General features: G+C 36.4%; 1 protein-coding gene across 7 annotated transcripts in view; it reads left to right on the top strand.

Annotated features, from left to right (window-relative positions):
* LOC124354137 (tyrosine-protein phosphatase Lar) overlaps positions 1 to 16157 on the top strand; it is a 784869-nt gene that overhangs the window by 652551 nt on the left and 116161 nt on the right. For all 7 annotated transcript variants that reach the window (XM_046804381.1, XM_046804384.1, XM_046804380.1 and 4 more), the window contains one exon: positions 5899 to 6093. In XM_046804381.1, the coding sequence (XP_046660337.1) occupies positions 5899 to 6093 (195 nt within the window). The remainder of the gene's footprint in view (positions 1 to 5898; positions 6094 to 16157) is intronic.

Below are 16157 nucleotides of genomic sequence, written 5' to 3'. Positions count from 1 at the left end.
AAGCACTTTGGGCCGCCATTTCTAAGACGCGCGGCGCGGCGTGGCGTAGGATAAACGCGTTGTGTCTGCGACTCCGCTACTTTTCCGTTACGCTTAGTTACGCCTTCACGGGCGCTGGATACAACCCGCGATGCGCCTCAGTAACACATTTTGTCTCGTCGGCTCGTAGGCGTCAGAAAAGTAAGTTGTATTATGTTTTGTTATTCATTCTCTAAGTTCTACTACTACCATGATACTTCACCGTGTTGCTCTGCAGAAGACAAGTCTTCACGAGTCAAGTGCAATGCTGATGATACAAACGTTTTATATGTCACTCAACTGATTTATAATTATCAACTTTTAAAGATTACCAATAAATATTTTTATTACAATAACGATTAAAAGCAAACTGTACTTCTGTATAGCTCCCAGGTATTTGAAAAAGCGTAATTATTATATGATAGCAAAACAGTTATCACGTCACTCATGGATTAACGTCGAATGAATGTACATAAAAAGGTAAGGCGAGCGGCGCACAGCGCACAGCGATAACAAGGCAGTATTAAAAAGGGCGGAACGTTCAACTCATCACGCTGGGATTACTTTACTTTTACCTTGGGTTTTTAGAGAGCGAATATTAAAAAATAAATTGAATCGCCTAGAAGTAATCATTGTTACCGGTCTCAGCAGATGATTGCGGTAAGAGTATTAGAGGATCTAGTTTTAGTAGACGTAAACCGTTATTGTACACTCGCCAGTTTATAAAGGCCTTAGTATAAAGTGCTGCCGTAAGTGCAGCTTCTCATAAAGGGCGGTCTGCGTGCGGTAAAAGAAGCTAAGTATCAGGATAGTGCGTCAGTAGCACAATGTTGATACTCGTGTTAGTAAAAACTTAATGTCATATCCAAAAATGATAGCTTTGCATTACTTACATAATACATTTCCCCCAAAGGGCCTTGGAATGGCATAGCATGAATATGAATCTTTATAAGGACTTGAAACTTTGTCAACTTCTTGTTTGTTTTGCCATTTACAGTATATACGAGTATATCACAAAAGGGTTTCTATCTTTTAGAGTACGCCTAAAACGCCAAAACAGATTCTACTTACTTATAAATACATGCTGTGCATCGTTTCTACAAACATATGCAATCGTTCACATATGATCTCGTTGAGCGCAGTTTCTTATCATTCTTTGTTATACGAAAAACAAAAGTAAACTGTGGTAGTTTTATACTAACCACAACCGCACTGGACAAAACTTCGCTTAAAAACTAATAAAGCAGGTAACGAAAGTGTACGGCGCGGCAAGAGAGGTACCACCTTAATAAACTAACAGGTTGGTAATCCCCGTCTCTCCCTATGATACATGATGTAATCCCGGGCATTAACAAGACTATTGTGGCCCTTTAATAACAGTACCAACCTTGCAGTGATAAACTGCCCCGTAAGCCTCCGCTGATATTAGTTCTGTCAGGTTGATACCCTGCCTGCCTTACGCCCGACGTAATTAAATCACATAAAACCGGTTTACGTCAAGATTATTCCCCCGGGAATGAGTGGAGATTTTACCCAAGCTGCTATCATTAAACTATAGCCTACTCAGAACAAAAAAAATGTTTTGTAGTTTGAATATTTTAAAACGTTCACAATACATTTGACATCTCCTTATTTCATCTGTATAGGAAGTTCGAAAGTTAATTTTAAATTTATGAAAAGGAGGTTCTAAAATAATACTCTCAATTAAAATGTATTTTTAAGTGTATAAATGAAACTGATGTTGTTTTGGAAGTTTTGGGACTATTAATTTAGCCGCATTGATATTGTGCTATAAAAATGTACCTTGGAACTTTTAGAACGATTTAAGCGCTTTGATATTGTACTATATCACCTGGTACTATATACTATAGTAACTGGTGTACTACAATGATTCAATGTTTCGGTTTGGCTTCCAGACCGTTTCTTTTTTATGTGCACAAACATTAAAATCAACTCATTACAATCTACATTTGGATATATGAATAAATTTAGTGTGTGAAAACCAGTTAGTGGTGCTTTAAGTTTTTCGTGAAGTTAGTAGAGGAAGTTTCTGTAAGAAAGAAATCAACCAATATCCGGACTAGTTTCGGTGGGTATTGGTGGGGTTAAACATATTAAACAATGTATTTTTCATATAGCATATGTTTTTTTTTTATCTTGACATTTAAAACTAACCTCCAGAGAAGTTAAATCAACATCAGCTAAAGGGATAATCACCGAGTATTTGGCTGAAAATGACGGGTTTAAACATAGTATTTAAGTGTCCTATGGTTGGTTATAAGTTGGTAAAGCTAAAAGAATTGTATGGAAAAGTATCTTATTTAATGTTTTAAACGATTTGATACCGTCAAATGTCGTGGCAAATCTAGCGCAGCTGATTAATAATTTCTTACTTTCAAAAACACCAACATTCACACCCTAATAGTGGGTAATCAAGCGAGTATAGTCTAAAACAAATAATTCGACAAAAACCAATACGACGAATAATAATAATAATTTAAAAAACTAAACACTCAAGACGAACCAATTACGGTTTCATACAGATTTTAAGAACTCTCTTAAGATATTCCCTTTCAACATTTGGAGAATACAAATAAATTGCTGAAACCAATAAAATTGTCCTCCAACGGAGAAATTCCAACATCGACAAACAAGAGCGTTGTTCCTCGCGCCTTCTTCGACAAAAACACAACTCAAAATCGTAAAAAATAATGTTGCGCGTCCAACTTTAACAAAAAGAAAATAGTTAAAGAATATCTGACAGGAGCCTTAAGCTCTTAGATCTTCTAACTTTACTATTGGACGCTTTTTCCTGTGAATTCAGGTTCTGAGAAAACTGTAGAAAATTACGGAGCAGTAAATCTTAAAATCTCCATCTGTATTAAAATAGATATTGAAAAATTTCATCCTCTTTCCGAAATCAACCCTCTTATAGTTTACTTTTGAATTTGGGAGAAAATATTCATAATACTCGTAATTACCGTACTTGATTATAATTCGAGAACCACATCTGTTAAAAATTCGTTTGTATTTTTTGAACATTTTTCATACGAAGACACCATTTACAAATTCATTTAAACATTTAATAATGTAAAACAGATATCACTATAGTTTGAAATTGTCTAGTAATTAAGGATATAGTTCTGCTCTATGGGCGATTGTGATCCTTGATACGGAGGGGAAGGAGGAGTATTGTCACCTGGCGACTTTTTATAATTATCTGATTATTGAATAAAATGCATTTCTTTATTTAAAAGTTTTAAACAATCATAAACAAAAACATTTATTTATGCATGATATATTTGCATTGGTTATTTCAACCCACTCCTATTGCCGGAAATAATAACCCCTATGACGTTGAAGCTTCAAACCTGGATCGCAGAACCGTTATCTAATATTCAGTTATTCGGCCGGAGAGGACTTCCTTTCATTTATTAATGGGGATTATAAATGTTGATGTTAAGTATCGTACCACAGTAAACAGGGACTCATCCTACTAAGTATAGGATATTAACAGATGAAGAGATTTATTAAAACATATATTAATTTTTTTAACGACCTTATCTTACCCCCTCTCAAAAATGAGTTACTGAAATAATCCCCCAATTCAAGTTCTAGATACGACACTAGTTGTAATTCTATGTTCCTACACAACAACCACCACTGAGAGTCTGCGTACTCCCCTACCCTGTTGTACGTCCATCAATACGCACAACACCGATATATAGCGCGGGCAGGTGACAGTGAACCGTATCACTCGACTGTAATTCTATGTTCCTACACAACAACCACCACTGAGAGTCTGCGTACTCCCCTACCCTGTTGTATGTCCATCAATACGCACAACACCGATATATAGCGCGGGCAGGTGACAGTGAACCGTATCACTCGACTGTAATTCTATGTTCCTACACAACAACCACCACTGAGAGTGTGCGTACTCCCCTATGCTGTTGTACGTCCATCAATACGCACAACACCGATATATAGCGCGGGCAGGTGACAGTGAACCGTATCACTCAACTGTAATTCTATGTTCCTACACAACAACCTCCACTGAGAGTCTGCGTACTCCCCTACCCTGTTGTACGTCCATCAATACGCACAACACCGATATATAGCGCGGGCAGGTGACAGTGAACCGTATCACTCGACTGTAATTCTATGTTCCTACACAACGACCACCACTGAGAGTCTGCGTACTCCCCTACCCTGTTGTACGTCCATCAATACGCACAACACCGATATATAGCGCGGGCAGGTGACAGTGAACCGTATCACTCGACTGTAATTCTATGTTCCTACACAACAACCACCACTGAGAGTGTGCGTACTCCCCTATGCTGTTGTACGTCCATCAATACGCACAACACCGATATATAGCGCGGGCAGGTGACAGTGAACCGTATCACTCGACTGTAATTCTATGTTCCTACACAACAATCACCACTGAGAGTCTGCGTACTCCCCTACCCTGTTGTACGTCCATCAATACGCACAACACCGATATATAGCGCGGGCAGGTGACAGTGAACCGTATCACTCGACTGTAATTCTATGTTCCTACACAACAATCACCACTGAGAGTCTGCGTACTCCCCTACCCTGCTTGTACGTCCATCAATACGCACAACACCGATATATAGCGCGGGCAGGTGACAGTGAACCGTATCACTCGACTGTAATTCTATGTTCCTACACAACAACCACCACTGAGAGTCTGCGTACTCCCCTATGCTGTTGCACGTCCATCAATACGCACAACACCGATATATAGCGCGGGCAGGTGACAGTGAACCGTATCACTCGACTGTAATTCTATGTTCCTACACAACAACCACCACTGAGAGTCTGCGTACTCCCCTACCCTGTTGTACGTCCATCAATACGCAGAACACCGATATATAGCGCGGGCAGGTGACAGTGAACCGTATCACTCGACTGTAATTCTATGTTCCTACACAACAACCACCACTGAGAGTCTGCGTACTCCCCTACCCTGTTGTATGTCCATCAATACGCACAACACTGATATATAGCGCGGGCAGGTGACAGTGAATCGTATCACTCGACTGTAATTCTATGTTCCTACACAACAATCACCACTGAGAGTCTGCGTACTCCCCTACCCTGTTGTACGTCCATCAATACGCACAACACCGATATATAGCGCGGGCAGGTGACAGTGAACCGTATCACTCGACTGTGGACCTCACAGATTCCGACTGAACTTATATATTGGTATTGCGACCGTTCATCATATCGGCAAAATATAGCGCCTGTCACCCTCCACCTCCCCTTGCCCCGCCACTCTCACCAGCAAGAAACTAACATATTGACATTTAAATTACTCCCGACCGTATTTCACTAGGTGGACAGGTTCGTTCGCAATATTTTTGCTTTGTCCGCCTCAACTGTTATTTATACATATGTTTCACCGGCGGCGCGCAGACAACGGTGCCGTGACGTTCCGCACCAGTATGCACTAAAGTTAATATTTAACATCACATATGCCCGTATTGTGTAAATATCTAAAACAGTTGTTGTATAGACTGACAATTGTCTATGACTAAAATTCAGATTGTCTGGTGTGTCCTTTGAAATAACAAGTAGGCTGAACACAAATGTTTATTGGAAATCTGAACATGTATTGGAGAGTATTTATCATGGGATTAGTTATAGACTACTATTTTTTTTTTTACTTAATTCAAGAAGCGTCTTGTCTCTTCTTATTCTGGTAATGGAGTTCCGATAAAGAAGACGGTTTATTTACGTGATACTCCACTACTAGGAGAGCATAATTGATTGACAGTAGCTTTAAAGATACGAAATAAGAACCAACACTTTGCTATCTCCTGAATATGCGGGGTTGTGTTCCAGTGGACAAGCTGCCAGGTGGCTTCCCGGAGATCACGCTGCCGCCCAGCACCAAGGTAGTGGAGATAGGACACAACGCCGTCCTTGTGTGCTCGGCCGCAGGGAGTCCGCCTCCCAGGATCACTTGGGTCCGGGAGATGGTGCCTGTAGACACCGCCAACAACCCCAGATACACCGTCCTTGAGTCTGGTAGACCAGGTAAGAGCACCGTCTCCGAGATATCACATGAAATGTTATTGCAAACTAAATATTTAAAAGAAAATAGTCCTTTCGGGTCAGTCGGAAGGATCAAGTAGATTTTGTGATAGCTAAAATATTATTAATTTATTGTCTTACATGCAATAAATATCTCGAAACCAGTTTGTGATACAAAAACAATGTTTATAACAAGAAGTTAGGAAATCTTATATGCATTCCAGACCATTTATTTGTTTTACTCAAGGTTTATAAATAACGGAGTTGTTATGTTTTTAAGTTTAAGTGGGCGCAAAAATTTACAGAAATAGCGTATCGTGCTGGCGAAAGAATCTTACTCGAGGTGTTAAAAGGTCAATTTCGTACCAAGTTTTAACTTGTTTCAAGCATTCCTATCACTAATTCTTGATGGTAGAAAAATGGGATTTGCATGTAAGTATTTCGAAAACTTGTTAGAGATACCAAAACTTTATATTACATTAAATATGCGTTTCAGGTCACTTTTAGTCTTTTTAAGTTTCATAAATAACGTAGTTATTTTTGTAAGTTTACGAACTTAGGCGATACATATATAAGATCATTCATATATATGACACACACACACACACACACACACACACACACACACACACACACACACACACACACACACACACACACACACACACACACACACACACACACACACACACATGCACGTTTTGAACGGCGGGCGGTTTTTGGCTCTGGGGTCATGTGCTTTCATAAGGGCGACTGCAATAGGCTTATTTTATATAAAAAACACTATCTTAAAAATATGGGGAAGAGCTAGCGTACTTTTGTAGATTTGCATGTAGACTAGTAGCTCAATTAAGCTAGAGAACAAACGAGTCTAACTAAAAAGAAAATTATTGTAAGGCAGTAAATAAATAAGTAAATAAAAGTTAGCAAATTTTTATTTAGAGATAAAAATCTACATTTAAAAAAATATTTAACTGTCGTCGCGTTTGATACTTTTTGGAAATACCATGCTATCCCAATATTGGAATTATGGGCACATAAATGATTCATATGATTTAAACTGATTTTAAACTGATGGTTTATTTCTTTGTTATTCCTTAAGCAACCTCAAAATCGTTAAACTTACAAATGATAAGTAGTTGTAAGTCCGTGAAAGCTAAGAATAAAACCAGTAATTAAGTTAAGTGCAAATATGGATAGAATATCAATTTCATCTTCAAGCTTGCAACATTGAGTACGGACAGTGATGTCGTGAGAGGAATAACAAATCATTTAGAACTTTTAGTGTTATTATAGAGACAAAATGATACATAGGAGTCTCGTTTGTAGTAGTACGGTGTCAAATTAGAAATAGACACTAGTAAATACCCGTCTTGAGGAATTTATAAGGGATGAAGTACATTATGTATGAGTGTTGGGAGGGAAGACATGTCTCGAGAATGAAAAGTTTCGAAATTAAGAAAAATATACCTTTTCACCTTGTTTCTGAACCGTAAGTGAACAAGGAACTAGTAAAATATGCATTGCTATATTATCACTCCGACAAAACTAGAAATAATTTTTATTCAATTTCTGAAGTATTTTTTTATAATACAAGAAATCAAAATATCTGAGAATTTAATCTGTAGGTGTTTATTGGGGACACTATAGTTTGTCCGCTCACTATTTCAAGAGTGCCAGTTACGACCTTGCACTCGAACGTCTACCTGCCATCCCTGTGGCGATGACTTACAGTACATAGTAGCAGTAGTACGATCACATGAAAGTAGGATCGGTAGTCCACGGGTGTCGGCGTGGACTAACTGTCCTACCCTGCAGAAACGTACCATCAGCCACCCTCGTCAAAATTAGGCGTGGACCTATAGTCCTACAATGAAAATATGTACACAAGCCCACACGCGTCTCATATTTCAATGATATATTACTTGGTTATTACTTTACGAGTTCTGCTATACATAAACTGCGAGTTCATAATTTCTAAACGTGACATTGTTATTTTCTCTTGAGAAAACTGTTATTTTACCGCTATTCCAAAGTTAATGCCTTCATAGATTTAAATTAGAACAGGCTGGATAATTTGCTCTTGGAAATTGGAGGTGGGAAAAATTGTCAGTCTTGTTCCCGTATACCTTTGTCAGCTGTCCGGTCACATCTTGTCGCGACACACCTCCCCTCGCTCCCTCCATCCCCCTCCATCACCTCCTCGCACCGACATCTAATCCAATATAATCTGCCTCTCAGTCTCTAGCATGCGCCACCCTGATGGATTTCATCGCGCAGTTGTTTCTCTGTTATTTTCTCGTGCCACTCCATTGACATTGGACTGACTTGAATGGCTCAGACATTTCAGTTTAAATACTTGTGTATCCTTTTAGATAGCGTATTCATAGAAATCTGCATATTCCTATGAGGCTGATCGTATGACCAGGATAGCAAAATTTCTGAAAATGTTTTGTAACACAAACCAACCAATACTTTCTTACAATATTAATCTAAAGCTGTACAACTAAATTACAGTAAATATTCAAAAAGGTTTCTGCCTACTTTAATGAATGTTTCTGCTCGTTTAAGGATGGTTCTTTTTTATTTCAGTGGTCCTAGAGGGGTTTATTTAACTGCGTAAAAACTTCATTAATACGTCAAAGTAACGCCTCACGAGCATTCACTTTGACCTCTTAAACTTTCTCCTACATCCATCCTCATTGGCAAAATTCCAGCAGCGTATGATCTGAAGACCAGGGAGGCCAGTATATAGGACTTTATGACCGCTTCATTTATTTAGAGACTGTTGGTGGGACAACATTAAAAAAAATGTAGTGATACGCCATTATGTGGAAGTACAGCTGGCGTCGCGTTGCAAGAGGAACGTCTTCAAGCAATGTCGGTAATTTTTCTCGAAGAAACTGTAAGTATGTCTGGCCTGTTAAGCGCGCTTCAAAAATAAAAAGTCTAATCAGCTGATCATGAATAATACCGCGCCTTATAATGCTGAAACGCTGTTGAGAGTTACGTACAATTGTGGTAGTGTTCACTTCTGACCATGAACGTTGGTTTCTTAAATTATTGATACCATCACGAGTGAACTGTTACTCACTGATAAATAAAATATATTTAAAGAGTCTACAATGAGTGTTTAAACAAATACAGTAATCCAAACTATGGATCCTGGATGTAAGTGTTTTATTTTTGTTTATGGTAGATTTTTATTGTTGTGTTTCCATACGTTACTTTGCTTAATCCTGGACCGAGTAGAAATACGTCTTGTGGTTATCACCTGGACTATGTTCAACAACAGGAACAATGGTTTCCTCTACAATTACATCATGTTGGCAAGAGCGGCCATATTGGATTTTTGCGCTAGGAAGTGATCTTGTTTCTCATAATGTAATACATGTAGAACCAACTTGTCCTAGAATTTGGAATTCTGCTGTAAGAGTAACTTTGTCTGTATTCTTCAACAGCGACCGTATTCACTGCCTTCACATACACCATAAATAAACACCATATCGGCGTATTCTTCACTTGTATAAGTGTGGCATTACTAATCTAATAATTGAATATTTATTTACACGGACTGAAATTCTCTTATTGCTAACAGAGAAATACACACATGGACTGAAACCCAGTTGTTCGCTTTCAAAACTATTTGAATTCTACAATACAAATCATATCATTGTTGAACAGCCGCTTATTGTATGCCAACTTATGAAATAAAAATGTTCCGCAAACATCACTGTGTGTTTTTAAATCATATTAAATCAAGCCGCACAGTATATCAGCACTACCTGAATGCACTGCAAAATTAAATATACTCTATGAAATAATTTTGTATTTAAAAATTGAAATTTACAATTTCTAAGTAGAAATTTAACTCGTTTAATGGGTAATTGACAAAGTATTGTCAGTCAAATGAAAAAGGCGTATTGCACTGTTATGAATAAAAATTAATTTAATCAAACATCTTTATGCTTTCTTTGTACTTTATTTACACAGTTTGGTTCAGAATAAAACTTGCTACAAGTTTTAATATACATTCTGATTTGTTTTTGAAATAACAAAGTTATTGTATCCAAACTATGGAAATAAGCATTTTTTCACTCCAACTTTTGCATTTGATACTATTTTTGTCAAAAATTACTTAACTTACAGTTCTGAGACGTATTTTCTTCGATTTATCAGGTCAAAAACCATAAGAAATTATTGATTTCGCCTCATAATCTACCTTACCAGAATTTTAGAAAGACCTGGTTTATTATGGTGAGCTGAAATCGGAGTGAAATATTTATATGAACTCTTTTCATCGTGTTTACATGTAGAATGAGGTCCTACAGTTTCTGCATATATTCGTGAATCACTCTGTATAGACAATCCCTGACAAATTTTCACATGTTAACGTTTAAAAATAATAATGCGTCAAAAAGTTTAGTATTTCTCTATGCCAATAGAAAGATCTACCTTTCTTTCTATTATGCCGTGATTTATATTTTGACTTTTTCTTTTAAATTATCACAAGAACAAATGTGAAAACTATTCAACTTTTTGTCATTAATAAGAAATGTTATCGAGGTTTATTTTTATCCTTGCCAGAACATTATATAAACATGCAAATTACGTACAGACAAAATATGTAGGGCACCACTTTAGTAATAAAAAATAGATATTACTTTAAATATAGAAAAGCTGAAAATTATCATAACGGTGCAATTTAATTTTACTTGTTCCACTCTAAAAGTGAAAATTTGTATTATTTAGAACTTAAGAATATTCTTTTTCTACTTTTACAGTACTCCCCAGAGCGGGTGGAAAATTATTATTGTAAGCAAATGTTCTGTTGTGCAGAAGAACTAAGTTATTCTATTAAAGACCTTAAAAAGAGAGAAATATTTGTATACAAATGAGATTCAGACAATCCTGAACTAAATTTAAGTTTTGAATATAAAATACTAAATAGATCATTGTAATCTTAGTATTTACCAATAATACACAAAAAACCTATTAGGATAAAAACGTTTAACATAATATAGTGTGGTGTTTTACGTTCAGAGTCACTCTACCAATTCCCATTCCTACCCCTTATAGCCTTTTGCAGCCAAATATAACTTTTACTGTTGCTCCTAATCCATATTTGAACCTTCTATTATAAACCTCGTGTAAAATTTCTGATGTCATCAATTTAATTTTTAATTTCTTAAAACCTTTTGTTGCCTTAATTTTCATTCTGGCTTTCCAGGCTTAATCTGTTCGTACACCTGTTTTTTTCTCACTAACCTGCCCTCGTGGCAAAGTAAATACTCCCTGATAGCGCAATAAGATTTGCTTAGCGGTGTATACATCCGATACTTTTCGGCACCTCTCGCTACATTAACAAATTCAAAGAATTTACAATGTTAATTAACTTAATTCACTAGTTATATTTAAGTTCAATGTAATTCCCATTCAAAACAATAAATAGCTGTTGCTTTCACCTTAGCAAGCAGTATAAATTAACATAACATCATCGATTGAGACGAAATCATGGGCTGAGCTACATGAGCAGAACGTTGCGTCAAAAGTATGGTGAATGCTTTCCATTAAATCTGGTGGAGATGATTACACGGCACCTTACGTGTTGGAATCAACAGGATGATCTCTAGGTCATGCTACCAAAATGTAGCATATGTGGCGTGTCGTGATATTGTCTTTTGTAATACCATAAATCAGAGATTTTACGTTCAACAGCCTAAAACAATTCTATCAAATCGATTAGGTTCCACACAAGTTCATAACTGGACACGAAGTAACTTACAGTTTCTACTGTATGTACACGTGAAATGGTAAAGGTATAAAAATTACCCACTTTTTAAATCGACTTTACGATATGTAATGTGTAAGATTAGAGGATCGTGTGGACGTGTATTCGTAATCAATTAATCAATGTGCTCTACATCACAGTGTGCAGTAAACCGGGCGTTTAACTTCCGATTACATTATGGTCTCAATTTAGCAAGATCGATTTAGTAGCCATTTACCAAAGCAATGTCAGTGTCACGGAGATCCCACAGAGCCTCAGGGGGTTCGGCTGTGATTGGACCGTCTCTGAAGATTGGCGAGGCGATGAGGTGACCGCTTGAGTGACACGTGATTGGCCTGTGGGCGGATCTGGTGATCTGGAGGCGTTCGCTAGATCATTAAATTTAACATAACGGTGCTGATATCGCTAAACGTGGTTACACTAATGTACAGGTGCAAAATATCAAATATGTAACAGAAAATAGAATATTGTCATTTTAAAAGTACAACAATAAGAAAACGTGTTTGGTGTTTATTTTATGCTTTGCATCTTGTAAGTGTTACGTGTTATTCTTTCGTCAATAAAAAACGTGTTATATGAATGAAAATGGTAATCAAATTTAAAGGCAGATTCGAACTCATTCAAGACCAGTCTGAAATTAACACCACAAGTTAATTCAAGGTCAATATAGTGTAATTACTATTGCGTCTCTTGGCAGCCTACCCTTATATTACCGCGAAATCTCCAGTGGCTACTCCCCGCAATCGTCTCTTGCGCCCAAATAAAAATCATTGCTAGCACATGAAATCTTTAAATTTTTAAGTTTTGAGGCCAGGAGAGGCGAGAGCATAAGCGCAGCATAATTTGCAGAGTATAAGCGAACAACTTGGTTTTACCTGAAATGACTAATGGAATTTCTCCTAAGAAAACATACGTATTCCATATACTTGAGTGAACATTTATTGAAAATTACATTACATTATTTAATCCATCTTTTGAAATACTAGCTTTGTTAATACGTGCATAAATTCGACTCTGTAATTTACTTAACCCTCAATGGTACAACACTTTTAATAATGTAAAAAGATACATATTATAAATGGATTTACTGACAATAAGGCTGTTTAAATCATACGACTTGCTAACAATCCGTTACATGGTTGTCTATTCGCATTCTTAATCTTATAAATAAAAATGAATCGCTAATCTTGATAACGGCTTAACCAATTCGAATAATAATTGTTGAATGTTTTTGAATTCATAAAGAATTGTAGTATTTATGTTTTATAATCCATTTTATAATGCAACTGATACTGAACAGCTGTTGGCAATTTCAGCTAAATTTAAAAATTTGGCTGGAACATATGTTATGTGTTATCAAATATTTACATTGCTGTAGATAGCAAATACACAGTTAATATCCAAATTTTACTCCAGATTGCGCATTTACGAATTTAAAACATACAATGCATTGTAAATACTATTTAAACACTGCTACAAAAACAACCGTAATGAAAAAAACTGTGAATGTTATCGCATAAGACACTCCAAACTGGTGAGCTTCATTGACATTGTGATATTGCAATTAACAGTGGCCTATGGAAAAATAGATAAATCAACACTTAAAAGTCTCAACGATCGGTCCGAAAAATAAGTCTTCTATAAGGCTGATAAGAGTCAGGTTAAACACTAATACTCTTAACCATGAACGCTTAAATAATATGCACCTGATGTAAGTCTACTTACGTATTAAAATTTCGCTAGACTCCATCTAATTATACCTAAGTAGTACAAGTACTTTAATTTTGATAAGTACGTGTGACCAATCTCCCTATGTGCCAGAAAAAGTGCTTTATCTCCTGAAGTAATAAAGTTCACTTCAATAATAGTTTGCTTATTCATTGAACCCAAAAATATTATTTCAAACACAGCTGATAAAGATCAAAAGACTGGTTTTTTATTCATCCAACGTATAGCGGACGTCCGATCCTGCTGATAAGCCAACTGTAGACTTGACGGTGATGTCGCCAATCAACGTTTGATGAAAACATCAATGTTTGTTCACTGGCGGCGTGTAACTTTCCGCTTTTCAATCAATATTTGTGTTGGTCCCACACCAACATTTTAGTTGACTGTTGATCTGTGAACTGACACCTAGTTTTTAACCGGTATGGTTCGTTACATATGTGCAGTCGGGACTTATAATAGTGTAATAATAATGTTCACCGTACAAAGAGATCACAGTTTAGACGAATTATCACTATTACGGACAAGTGTTCTGTTAGTAAATAACCTTCCTAATTGTATAAACCTTAGTAAGGTTCAACGATCTAAAAAGTTTATTTGAAATTTGAGTAACGCAAGTCGCTTTTGCACTTAGTATTAATGAATTTATTAACGGAATCCATATTAACTTAGGAACAGTTTTTATTAACTGCACTGCAGTACTATAGTAGCACATTGTAGTGTTGTCCTTTCCGTTTCGTAATATGGGCACTGTTTTAGAACTACTAAATTGCCGTTTGAAAACAGATAGTTGAGATTTCAATCGGGATCTGAACTTCCTAACAATTTGTATAAACTTTCCGGTAGAATGTGCAGAAAGAGAACACTTTTGAAACTAAAACCAGGCTGCAGGATGGAGCTACATGAGTGAGTGGGGGTAGATCAGTTCCCTAGGGGCGCCTTGCGCTGTTTCCTTATTCTCTTACAGGCCCTCAGAGGCTTGTAGTGTATCCTAGGGGGCAGTTTACACGAAGGGTCGAAGACGACATTTTTATCGTGGCTCCAGCAAATACAATAAGTTTATTTCTCTCCACATCCCGCAGAATGTAGTGAGTTAAAGTCAAGTCAACGTTTTCAACGCTTACTGCTTTCTGAGTTTAGGTTCTAACGTTTAGCAATGTGTTCCTTTCGCCTGTAGGATGTTTTATAGAATTAATTTTTGGACCCAAATAACATAAAATAACATTGTCTAAAACCCTTTATTTTTCGTCAGTCTTGTGTGTTTTTACTTAATAAACCACAACTCACATACGGTTGTAAGAAACAGCGTTAACATTGTAACTGGCTATTTCTCGTGTTAAGGTGTAATGTTAGATCAATAGTTTCGAAAGTAGTTCTACTCGTTGCAAAATTACAGTGTTAGTAATACTTTATTTTTATTGTACAATGCGTGCTAGCGTTAAAACAAAGAGTCACCAATGAACAAGATTGCCAAAAAGCAATGTTAATACGAGATCTGTTAATATACCTTGAAAAATAACAATTAAATTGACAACTTATTAGTTTTATACGGTTATACTTACTTACAATTATTACAATAATTAATTAAAATTTACGTTCAGTTCCTCTCAAAAAATTAAATGTTATGCTGTTATTCATCTAATATTTAAAAATGAATTAACGTAGGTTTTTTAATGTGGTATGTTTAGGTTTTTGTGTGTGTGTGTGTGTGTGTGTTATGTCTCTTGTTAATTTTTTAAGTCACTTTTTTGAAAAGTCTGACAATAAATTTGCAGTTATTGTCAAATTAGTGGATTAGAAATATGTTTTATCGCAGCGTTAACGTTGATATTAGTATCACAAACAGCCATAGCTACTAGATTTCACAACTATAACTTGAACCAGATGTGAGTTTTAAATATTTCAGTAAAAAAAAACGTAATGTATATTATAAAAAATTGCTAAATGTTTATGTTTGTTTAGACCCAAAGATCAATCTTCTAAAACAAACAAGCAATATTTTAACGCGAAAAGCGAAATTTTTGTAAACGCTTAACCGAACTTTTATTTATAAATCATCCGAAAAATTTAGCACTGGAGTTCCGTATTGCGTCTAATGATTCCCTGCACACGGAAATAGCGTTATGATTAGTAACATCGCCTGAAGATTCGAAACAAGATTGCTACGGTTCTAAAACGTACAGTGCAAGTTCTCCAAGTTGTAGACAAGTAAAGTGATATAAGTTTATATTGTGGATCCCACTGTATTTTCCTGTTAAACAACCTCTTACATAATCCAATAGATTTTCCTGTTAATGCCGCGGTTTTTTGGACTTTTAATTGTAATAAGCTACTGTTGTTGATCAAGGTGTCTTTTCAGATCTATAGCCCTCTCTTGCCTATTCCCATCGATTTTCCTATAATTTACGTGGTTTTCTGGACGGTAAATAGCAGTAAGTCACTGTTGTGGATTCCAGTGTCTTTTCCTGTTAAACATCCTCTTTCCTTTACCTATCGATGTTCTTACTAACGCCGCGGTTTCTGGACAGTAAATTGCGGTAAGTCACTGTTG

This window comes from Homalodisca vitripennis, chromosome 2 (assembly GCF_021130785.1).
Source record: "Homalodisca vitripennis isolate AUS2020 chromosome 2, UT_GWSS_2.1, whole genome shotgun sequence".
Classification (NCBI taxonomy): domain Eukaryota; kingdom Metazoa; phylum Arthropoda; class Insecta; order Hemiptera; family Cicadellidae; genus Homalodisca; species Homalodisca vitripennis.
This window is presented reverse-complemented; position numbering and strand designations above follow the sequence as displayed.